Source organism: Quercus robur, chromosome 2 (genome assembly GCF_932294415.1).
Source record: "Quercus robur chromosome 2, dhQueRobu3.1, whole genome shotgun sequence".
Classification (NCBI taxonomy): domain Eukaryota; kingdom Viridiplantae; phylum Streptophyta; class Magnoliopsida; order Fagales; family Fagaceae; genus Quercus; species Quercus robur.
The window spans coordinates 80,504,394-80,516,433 of NC_065535.1; the positions used below are offsets into that span (position 1 = coordinate 80,504,394).

The following is a 12,040-nucleotide window of genomic DNA, read 5'->3' on the forward strand; positions in this document are numbered from 1 at the left end:
TTTAATCCTTTATAACGCAATAGGATAACATTTAACAATCAAAGAGAGAGAGAGAGAGAGAGAGAGAGAGAGAGAAAACTGAATCACATTAACCTAAAGTAGATTAAAGAATATAAAAAATTATCAACCTAAAGCAAAGATACAAGAAAAATAAAAAATAAAAATCCACTCAAAAATTGTGTGTGAGAGAGAGAGAGAGAGAGAGAGAGAGAGAGAGAGAGAGAACCTTTTTTTTGTAAGGGAAAACTATGCATGGAATGAATGAGATAGTGACAAATTTATAGTAAGAGAGTGTGAATAAGAAGAGACAAAAATAGAGGAAGATGAAGGAAAAGATGAAGAATGATATTAATGTAGAGAGTAGTGGGGAGATGAGAAGGTGGGAGAATGAGAGAAGGAGAAAGGTTAGAGAAGTAGTGGGGAGATGAAAAGGTAAGGGAGGGAGAAAGGTTGGAGAAGTGTAAATATGAAATAAAAAAAATTATAAATAATTATAAGAAAATGAAAAAAAAGAAAAGAAAAAAGATGATGATGTGGACGTTGACGTGGCTCAACGTGAGCGTAGCAGCATTAAACGCTACGCTTCAGCTTTTAGTAATATATTGATTGATGATTGATGAATGGGATGGTAGGGATTTTTATAGTGTGCAAGTTAAATGTTTTTGCTTAGGTGAATGAACTTGATTATGGTGGTTTTCTAACTTCCGTGTTAGGTGTTAATGCATGCACAAAAATTTAAAATTTTAAATAAGATACATGATGCAAAATTAATTATCCAATTTAGAATTTAAATTATATTTTCTCTCAGCTTTGGTTTTATAAATATATATATATTTATATATATAATTCCTTTGGCACAAAAATTAAGAAAGGATTTTAGAGTGATTGGGATTGATGTGAAAAAAAAAAAAAAAAAAAAAAAAAAAAAAAAAAAAAAACAAACAAACAAACGTGAAAAGCCAAGAGACGAGAGAGTCATTAAAGACTCCTACATGATTTGAGGAAATTTGTATATGTATGTATAGTGTAGTCTTCACTTGACACCTAAATTTAGAAAAATATATTGGGACACATGGGTCAAAATTAGACTCTAATTTCATATTGAAATTGATGTGATCCTCACATGAATCTAGACACATGTCACACAATTAGAGTTCTAATTTGGAATTGCAATCTGGACACATGGCAAAAAATTAGAGTTCTAATTTTTTTTTTGAAACAGAGTTCTAATTTGAAATTGCAATTTGAGTTTCTCTCTGCTTCATCTATTATTTTATATATATAGATAAATTCTAAGATCACCAAAAACGCAAAAAGAAAAGAAAAAAAAGAAGGGAATTAAAATATTAATTACTTAAGGTTCGCCCGTTATCAACGGATTTATGAATATACAATACAATAATACAAACAATGACGCAAACCAAGAAACGGACGAGAAAAAGCAAAAATCATAAATATCCGTGGTAGTCGTTTTCTGTTTGTTATACTCCCAAGTTCCATGTTGCAACCTGGTAACTATATAAAAAATATTTTTTACCGTCTTATGCTTTTTGGACGCGTATATCCCTTTGTTGACTTCGCTTGCTATTCTGGTGAGTTTTTTTTTTTTTTTTGGGTTGAGAATGAGCAATACTAGTGAGTTTGTATTTAAAAAAATATGAAAACAACCCTTACGTGCCTCTATATAATGTAATGTCCATTACATATTAGTTATTACTAAGAGCACCGAATAAAAGAAAGGTGGTCTCCTTCACAAACGAGAGAGACAGACAGACAGAGAAGAGATCGAGACATGGGAAGTCATGCTAATGACAGCTTGGATTCTTCTGACAAGATCCCGACCATTAAGTTCACCAAGCTCTTCATCAATGGAGAATTTGTTGATTCCATTTCAGGTTTTAATCTCTCTCTGTGATCGATCGATTTTCCTTCTGGTTTGCTTCATATTTTTAGAATAGTTTCAGATCATATTTTAACTCTTCCTTCTATGTTTTTTTCCCCGACTCGTAGTTTATGATTAAATAAAATATTAGATTACTATATGATAAGCAGTTTATGATACGGTCAAAACAGAGAAAAGAAATATTGGAAAATTCATATATACCTTGTAATGTTGTAGAGTTGTGTGGATTTACACGCCCGATTTTTTTTAATTTATTTATTAAATATATATATTTTTTCATTTTACATTGAAACTGCAACCATTTTTTTTTTTCTAACTTATAACAACATATATATTTAAAATTAATAAAAACAATATATATAGATATATATATATATATATATATCTTAACTCCTAACCATGAAATCAACATTTATTATTTCTTCTAAAAGGGGGAAAACTTTTCTATATCTTTAGTTTTCTAAAATGAAAAATTTTTAAAATAAAGAATTTTTTATTCAAAAGATTTACTTATATATTTCTAGGATATGCTATTATGATATATAAGAGTCATTAGAGGAAAGAAACAATGAATTTTCATATTTCTAATTTCCAAAATTAAAAATTAAAAAAATAAATAATGTTTTTGTTAAAAAAAAAAATGTACCTATATATTTATGGGATATACTGTTATGGTATAAGAGTAATCAGAAGAAAGAGACAGTGCCTTTTCATATCTCTAATTTTCTAAATTTAAAACTAAAAATATTAAAAATATTTTTATTAAAAGATATACTTATATATTTCTAGGATATGTTATTATAGTGTAAGAGTAATTGTGTTATAAATAAAAATTTATCTAAATAAATGTGTTATATATTTTTGGTTGTTTTCCAGTGAAATCAAAATCCTTATCTTGATTCCCATTATAAAAATAAATAAATAATCCTTATCTTGATTCTTAAAAATAAAATAAATCTAATAGAGGAATCCTTAGAAATAAAACTTGTTCATAATTACTATTAAAATCCACTTGCTCTCTACCCCTCACCAAGGAACATACGAGAAGAAAATAAAAAAGTCGATACAAACTAATATTCATTTATCTATGGCTAATTTGCATTTTAAGTTTTTTTTTTTTTTTGACCTGATGGTCCCTTTTGTAACTAGCCATCTATTTGATATGGTTCCTGGACAGATATATTAGCTCCTAAGTCTATATAATTAAATCACTTTTTTCACCCAAAAAAAAAAAAAATCAGACCTTATATATTAATATAATTATTTCAAAGTGAAAATTTTGTGAAATACAGTCTATATTACAGATAGAGTTGATATAGTGATGAATACCATGCTTGCTGGATTAGAAATAAGTCTAAGTCAATTGTATCCTTGACAATATATTTTTTTGTTTAAAAGAGTTCCTGAGCAAATGGTATTTATTTGAAGAAAAACAATATATTTAATAGAATAGTGCAAGTTTCTTTTTCTTTTTTTTTTGAGAAGAATAGAATAGTGCATGTTGGCATGTTGGCTTCAATCTTATTTCATCAGCAAGGCAAGAAATGATGGAAGTTTTTATTTTTATTTTTTTCAGCCGACTAAGGTAATTAATACATGGAAAGTTGACTATGTATTTTGTTGTCATTGCTTACGGACTGTGATACAAACATTTTAATTAATATTATATATATTTTTCGTGTCCGAAATCTGAAAAAACTAAAAATGAAAATAGGTAAAACATTCGAGACGATAGATCCAAGAACAGGGGAGGTAATAGCGAGGATTGCAGAAGGAGATAAGGAAGATGTTGATTTGGCTGTAAATGCTGCACGTCATGCTTTCGATGATGGTCCCTGGCCTCGCTTGCCCGGCTCCGTATGTAACTCTTTCTGGAATTAATGCTCTTGTTTTCTGCCCTATTAATCTATTATACTGCACCTTCAGAGTACCCTAAATTTGTGCATTTGTTTTAGGACAAAGTTTTCTTCAAAACTAATTTAAAAGAATTTTCACCACTACTCACTTTTAATGTGATGGCCGTTCTATAAGTACAAAATTTTTGTAGAGTGAGAGTGACAAGAATTGGGATTTAGGTATCCAAAAAAGAGTTTAAATTGGAGTAAAATTTCTATCTTGTATTAAAAAAAAAAAAAAATTCTCCATTTCATTAGATTGTGATTTATAAGATTATTTTAAAAATTTTACTCAAAAAAAAAAAAGATTATTTAAAATTTAAAAGGTCACATAATTAAAAGTATACTCTTTTTTTTAAGAAAATCAACTGAAAGTGCACGTGATGGTGATCTCTTTGAGTATTTTCCAAACTAGTTTGATCTTTGGAGATAAATTCTGTTGATTTTTTTTTAATGTTCCATAACGAGCCGCAAACCCGCTCGGTCGCACCCTGTGTAGGTAGCATTTTAGCATTAATTGAATAAGAATCTACTAGAAATCCAAAGCCATACATCATCAGATCTTCTAAGTCAAATTGTATTTTTATATATGGATAAGTCTAAAAATTGATACTTGGAGGAGATCGCCCAATTTTTTTTATATATAATAATATAATATAATGTATATAACAAATTGTAGACGTCTTTTTGCGTTGATAATTGATACTTACAACAAACTTGACGGGCATACGTTTCACTATCAACAAATGAAAGGTGATCCAACCTAAAAAAATACTACATTTATTAATAGGAAAACTAATAGATTGTCGGTTCAAGGATATATCAGAAGATTTATATAAGTCAACCTTCTGATTCGTCAGTTCCATCGTGCAAAATGAAAATTCTTTAGTTATTTTGCCTGGACCTTTCAAACCAAATATATATATATATATATATATATATATATATTATTTTAATTTTTACAACTAGTTTGGCTCAACCCAATTCATCATATATAAATTTATTTCATTATTCTTATTTTAACATTTTATTTTGGTATTTTAAGAATAATTTTGTTGAATTTAGAATTTTTTTAATATAATTTAAGTATATTATGTGAATTATAATTAATTGAAAAAAAGAGATTAAATAGTTTAAGAGAGTTCAAATTTTTATAAGATATGAAACATGTAACTATAACTCTCCAACTCAATCCAATTTGTGGAATTGAGTTGAGTTGGCTTTTACACATGTGATAGGTTAGGTTGAGTTGAGTTGGGTATCTCTCAATTCGACAAAGTCAATCAGGTTGAATTGAATAAACCCTCCAACTTAATACAACCCGATCCATGCACATTTTTAATTCTCTATCAAAATAAAAAACCATTTATGTAACAAAATTCTTGCTTTATATATATATATATATATATATATAAACTATAAGTGATATATTGGTATTAGATCGTTTTGACTTTTTATATATTCAAATGACTGTATGTGGATTATTTATTTTTTATTATTATTATTATCCAGTTGGCTATGAGTTTGGCACTTTGGCTATTGTTTTTTTTTTTTGGAACCTATAATTAAAAGATTGGAATTTTGGGATCTAATTCATGCCGATATGAATCTACATAAACAATTTATTTGAGGTTTTCTAAATTAAAAAAAAAAAAAAAAAAAAAAAAAAAAAAAAAACTTTGGCAATACATTAGAATTTAGAAGAATATGGCATATTATAGACCACAATTTTGTGTGCCTGAGATTAAGTATTTAATTTGTTTAGCCATGAAAATTATTAAAACTATGTTTCACATTAAAATGGAAGATTATTTTCTAATGGATTCATTAATTTGGAGACTAAATGGGAAATTGCGCTTTGAAATATAGTACATAATCAAGAGTAATTTACAAATCTTAAAAGAATTAATGTGAAGTTCCATTTTAAGACGTCATGACAATTCTATAGTCCATAATTTTGCTCGACGTGCTAAATATGTCACATATTTTTCAATGTTGATGAAAGATATTTCCAGCTCTCACCTAAATGTTGTAATATTAGTTGATTTGGCTACTCTTTCTTAATGATATTGAGGCTTCTTCTAAAAAAAAAAAAAGAGGTTGAAATATATTAAGAAAAAATTATTTTGGGTATTTATTTATTTTTATATTATGTTGATTAGTTTTATTTTTATTTTTATATTAACCTAGTTTTAAATCTTATTATATTTCTAATGTTGCATGGTAGGTTGTTCTTTTTTTTTTTTGACAAAGATAAAATCTTGGTTCGGTCATAAAAGAAAAATGTAACAGGATAATACATAATTTACATCAAGCTTATATAATCTCTGTCTTTCAATTTTGTTTGAACACACAATATTAATTCCAAGAACTATATATTAAATTTAAATAAAATTTGAACTACTTCTTGTTGTAGGAGTAATTTGAATTTAAGTTCTAAAACAATAACGTAATTTAAAAAGGAAACTTGTCACACCCTTCATGAGAGTAGGGTTGACCTGATATAGTTTGAGGCATAGGTGAAGAATTTAAGTAAGGCCTTTTTTTATATTTTAAATACCAATTATATAATATTTTTTTAAATTTTTATATATATTATAATTTTTTAATTTAAAAACCATTTTTCAAAATGAAAAATTATTAATTTCTTTTTAAAATGATAATAACTAATTTATTACATTTTAAAATTTGAGGATTTAAATTCTTTTTTAATCTTAGGGTTTTATTAGTTACACCAATTAATTATAAGGTTTAGACTTTAGAATGTAATTTGCTGCCTTTATTTGGGTAAAACAGTTTTGGGACTCTTCTTGGAAATGGTAGAAAGAGTCTCTCATTCAGCTAGTCTCACACCGTCACACCTTCACATTTATATAGACAAATAGTACAACTTTTGGGGCTTTTGTACAATGGGAGAGCCTTAGGCGGAAAATGCTAGGACCACAATTTTTGTTACAACTTACTCATGTAATAAGTTTTAAGTAGTGAAATAAAAGTAGCAAGTTTACAACTCTGCCACTCACTACTTGTGAGGTGAACAAATTGCGGAAAAAATTGTGAGAAAAGTTGTGATCTTAGCATTACTCCATTAGACATCAAGTGGAGAGAGTTTTCTTATTATATTTAAATCTTAACTACTTCTTTAGTAAATTTTAACCTACTCTATCTAATGGTGGGTAGTAGTAGATCAGTAGTATTAGCTGCCATTAATTCTTAAAAACTCATGCTTTTGGGTGACCCTTATTTGTTGTCAGGAGAGAGCAAAGAGAATGATGAAATTTGCGGACTTGATTGACCAAAATGTGGAAGAATTAGCTGCCTTGGATACCCTTGACGCTGGCAAATTGTTCAGTATGGGCAAGGCTGTGGACATTCCTTCTTCAGCAGATACTCTCCGCTACTATGCAGGTGCAGCAGATAAAATTCATGGAGATGTACTTAAAATGTCACGTGAATTTCATGCATACACATTGCACGAGCCAATTGGTGTGGTTGGACACATTATACCCTGGAACTTTCCCACCACCTTGTTCTTCTTGAAGGTTAGCCCTGCTTTAGCTGCTGGGTGCACCATGATCGTTAAGCCCGCTGAGCAAACTCCTCTCTCGGCTCTTTATTATGCTCATCTTGCTAAGCTTGTAAGTTGCATCACAATTCGATTATTTACTGTTTTGCAAAAGCTTAAGGGCTAATTAATTCGCACACTATTCATATTCCCAACATTTTTAAATTTTTTTTTTTTTTTTGTTCTTATAATAAGTGGGAAACATGGAATTTAAATAAGGTTTTGTGGCAGAAATAATAGTGTTCCACTGTTCTTAGATTTTCTCTTTGAGTTAATAAACTCGTTGCACACACTTTATTTTATACAGATTTACACATACATGAAAAAACAAATAAAATCGTGATTTCAAGTCATAATTTCCAACTCAAGTTACGATTAAGTTGTTTTTTGCGTTTGTAAAATTTTGTATTATAACTTGTGTGTAATAAACATTGTTGTTTCCCTTTTGACGTTCATATTGCCACCATGGCTCATAAACTGGCCTGCTTTCGATTTTATGAGTTCTAACTGTTTTGATCTCATTTTGTTTTTTTTTTTTTAAAGGCTGGTATTCCGGATGGGGTGCTCAATGTGGTGACAGGATTTGGACCAACGGCTGGTGCTGCCATTTGCTCTCATATGGACATTGATGCGGTAATTTCTAGTTTTAACTACAATATATGTTTGTCTTATATGTGAATCTTTTCAAGAAAATTATTTAGCTATAAATTTGTTCTCGTTTTCTCTTCTTTTCTTTTTTTTTTTTTTTTTTTTTTTTTTTTTTCAGGTGAGTTTCACTGGCTCCACAGAAGTAGGCCGTATAGTTATGAAGGCCGCAGCAGAAAGCAATTTGAAAGTGGTTTCACTTGAATTAGGAGGCAAGTCACCCCTCATAATTTTTGATGATGCTGATGTTGATATGGCTGCTCAGCTTGCTCTCATCGGCATCTTATATAATAAGGTGAAGTGTTTCTACTCATTTTTTCATCAAGTTGCATTTTAGAAAACTAATGATTAAAACATGTACATCAATGACATTTTTTTTTTTTTTTTTTCAGGGAGAAATATGTGTGGCAAGTTCTCGTGTCTATGTTCAAGAAGGGATATATGACAAACTTGTGAAGAAATTAGTGGAAAAGGCAAAAGCATGGGTAGTTGGGGATCCTTTTGATCCTAAAGTTCAACAAGGACCCCAGGTATGATCATGATGTGAGAGGATTCAAGATTTTGTTCTTGTTTGGAAACCAAACATGGGGCTTTAGGGAGCAACATACAACAGAGTTCTTAATCCACTTATAAATTATAGCCTATAATCTGAATAAAATTGCAATCTATACTGAAGTAGTAGTACTAAGCTAACAATTTTCCCCTAGTAGGTTTCCAATGAAAAACAACATTTTTACTTCTTTTTTGATTTGCAGGTCGATAAGGAGCAGTTTGAAAAAATTCTGACCTACATTGAGCATGGCAAGAGAGAAGGGGCCACCCTATTAACCGGTGGCAAGCCCCTGGCCTTGGGTGGGAAGGGATACTACGTTGAACCCACAATTTTCGCCGAAGTGAAGGTTTATATATTTTTCCACTTTACAACATGCATCTGGGGATCTTAATTTCTAAAGTCCGTTTATCTTTCCCTCCCTTGATATATTTCTATTGATGACTTGATCAGGAAGATATGCTTATAGCAAAGGATGAAATATTTGGACCTGTTCTGGCACTCGCAAAGTTCAAGTGAGTACATTCTTCATTAATCCTCTTATTTCTTTGATCAAAACTTTAGAATAAAATTCTTTCATTTATCAATTTATGTTTTTAGAAAGTAAAATATGGAGCAAGTGTATTATAAATTATAATGAACACAATAGTGCAAAATAGTGTTGGGGATTTATATATATAAGCGCTTGACTATGTTGGCTTATCTCATGAACAATTACAGAACAATTGATGAGGCGATTAAGAGGGCCAACAATACTAGATATGGACTAGCAGCAGGCATCGTTACAAAGGACTTGAATGTGGCTAACACTGTCTCAAGATCACTCCGTGCCGGCACCATTTGGATCAATTGCTATTTTGCTTTCGGCAATGACTGCCCTTTTGGTGGGTATAAGATGAGTGGGTTTGGAAGAGATTCTGGACTAGAAGCCCTTCACAAGTATCTTCAAGTCAAGTCGGTTGTCACTCCCCTTTATAATTCTCCTTGGCTTTGAATTTTATATCCCTTCAGGCCTGGCAAAAGGATAATTCACCCTTTAATATAATAACGTGTGCAATAAAGTTCCTAGTTTCTAGGCCTATTGTACTACCGTGTGTGACATACACCACTAATCTGTGTTCCAAAAAATAATTTAAGATATCAATGAAGTTATAGATCCTTTTGTGAAAATTGGGGATTGTCTAACCTTGTTAAATGAACACTTATTTGTATGTGTTGGAGTTGTGACTTATTTTGTTTCCTTCTCATGATATTGAATTTCAGTCATTCAAAAATTAAATAATTACACCGTCATTTTGGTAGAAGTTGATACAGTATCTGCACGTAGTATAAGTATATAAATATAAATCTCAAGAACGCTTGCATTGTAAACGTCCATAACCTTTCTATGTGCCTGAGGTTTAGTGAAACAGATATTCTAGGACCACAACAAAATTTACAATTTGTCCGCATAACAAGTTGTGGACCCACAATGAAAACTTGGAGCACCAATGCCAACTTTTTGCATCACGATTCTATTTGAGTCTATCATTTGCCTATAGTATGTTTAGATCATCATGCTCTTCTTTTTTTGGTAAACCATGCTCTTCTTGTTTAATGGCAAAGGCCCCAATTTTTAGCATTTAAGCTAAAATATATATATATATATATATAACAAAATAAAAAATAAAAAAAACAAAACAAAACGTATTCATTTGGAAGAAAAATGGATTTATATGGAAACAGTGACTCATTATTATTTTCACGTGGATCCAACTTTTTTTCAATACTCACAATTACTCACATAAGAGGTATTAAGAAAGAGTGTGGTCCTATCATTATTCTTTTTCAACATCTGACTTTGTGTGATTTTAATTTTTACCCATTGCACAAGCAAACCGTTGGACTTTTGTGTACTAAGTCTACAGACCACGGAGTACAAACTATGAATCTATGATCACTCTAATTCGCGTGAAGGACAAGGTTCGAGGGGTAAGAAATTCGTGACTAGAAATGTGTTAAATTGGTAACCTGTTTTTCGCTCAAAGAAATATTGGTAACCTGTTTTGTTTGAAAAAAAAAAAAAGCTCCCACATAAATAACTAACCTTGAATCATTTTTGTTTCTTTCAAAATTTTATAGTTGCAACCATGGGCGAAAGAATTTGAATCTTAAATTGAGATTTCTTAGCTACTACTTGACATGCACTTGGAACCAAAATAGAGAAATATGTGCAGCCTGGCGTGCGCACATTCATCTCCTCCATTAAGATCGATATCTCATTCTAATAGACCAAGATTGAAAATTGGAGACAATATCAGATTTAGAGGTCAGGCACAGATTTTGTTTCCCCTTAAAAAAACGAAATTAACAAAAAATACGCATAAAGAAGGAAAAAGAAAGTCATGAAACTCCAATGACATTCATATTTTCTTACAACCTAATTACTTCCCATATCAGTTTTTACTTTTATTTACCATTGTCCTTTACTCAAGAGAGTCCATCTCATACCGAAGGTTGTACTCGTTTGACTAGTGAAATGATATATTTCGATACTAGTTAATACCGACGTACCGTTTTGGATTTACTGTTATTTTTTATATTTATATACATATATTTATATATATATATATATGTGTGTAATAATAAATATAAAAGTTTATAATAAAACATTACCTCAATTCAAAACAAATTATTCATGGTTTTAGATTTTAGCATCAATTAAAAGATATATATATGTGGGGCCCGGCCCAAAAACAATGGGCTATTCCAAATTCAGGCCCATCCGAGGAGCGTCCTGTCCGAAGAAAAACCACATATGAAGCATTACTCGATCCCACTAACGCCAAGGAAACCTGTCCGAGGAGTAACTCCTCCTCGGACATCACGAAGCCCAGACGAGGAACTCTCCCCAGCCATTTCAGTTCATCCTCCCAACATATAAAATGAATAAAATCCAAAATATCTCATGGAAAGCTACCACCACATTAATTGCGTCCCAACCACCCTCTTGGCCGCATTAATGAGGAAAAGACCCCTGAACAGTACCACCTTGGCCTCTGCAACTCACAAAGGGACTGATGAGGGCGTCTGATGGGACAGGTGCTCAAGTAGATGCTTAGATGATCAACAGGTGTAAGGTTGAGATGAGAGGAAGAGAACTATATAATGTAGTGGAGTCCCTCAAAGAAGGGGACGGAAAAACTGTATTGGGAACTGAAGAAATAGAATCATACAGGAGAGATCCATTCTTGTGTCTTTATTTTTTTTGCAAACAATACTGTCTATGTATCAGACCGAATAGGTTCACTGAGGCTAAGTTCTTTGACCCATCCTCTACAAATATTTATTGTGGGTTGCGCTTTGGGCCAAGGCCTGATCAATAGAAGTTGGGCCAGGAAAATCGTGCAACTACAATTGGCGCCGTCTGTGGGAAGAACTAAGGCATCAGCTAGTGCAAACGGTCGAGCATGGCAGAACTAGGTCCGCACCAGGAGGATCCT

The 12,040-nt window shown here is 31.1% G+C and overlaps 1 protein-coding gene across 1 annotated transcript; it reads left to right on the forward strand.

Moving 5' to 3' along the window:
* The first annotated feature begins 1,697 nt into the window (after positions 1–1,697).
* On the forward strand, positions 1,698–9,808 carry LOC126715254 (aldehyde dehydrogenase family 2 member C4-like). The gene is made up of 9 exons (XM_050415765.1): positions 1,698–1,895; positions 3,618–3,760; positions 7,053–7,436; positions 7,907–7,996; positions 8,130–8,303; positions 8,401–8,538; positions 8,764–8,907; positions 9,012–9,073; positions 9,279–9,808. The coding sequence occupies exons 1-9, from the start codon at positions 1,793–1,795 to the stop codon at positions 9,550–9,552; spliced, it is 1,512 nt and encodes a 503-aa protein (XP_050271722.1). The 5' UTR covers positions 1,698–1,792; the 3' UTR covers positions 9,553–9,808.
* The last annotated feature ends 2,232 nt before the right edge of the window (positions 9,809–12,040 follow it).

Bases quoted from the DNA above. Each gene is read 5' to 3' on its own strand.
- LOC126715254 (XM_050415765.1), top strand. From the start codon at position 1,793: ATGGGAAGTCATGCTAATGACAGCTTGGATTCTTCTGACAAGATCCCG. The intron at 1,896-3,617 runs GTTTTAATCTCT...AAATGAAAATAG, and splicing joins ATTTGTTGATTCCATTTCAG to GTAAAACATTCGAGACGATA. The intron at 8,304-8,400 runs GTGAAGTGTTTC...TTTTTTTTTCAG, and splicing joins TCGGCATCTTATATAATAAG to GGAGAAATATGTGTGGCAAG.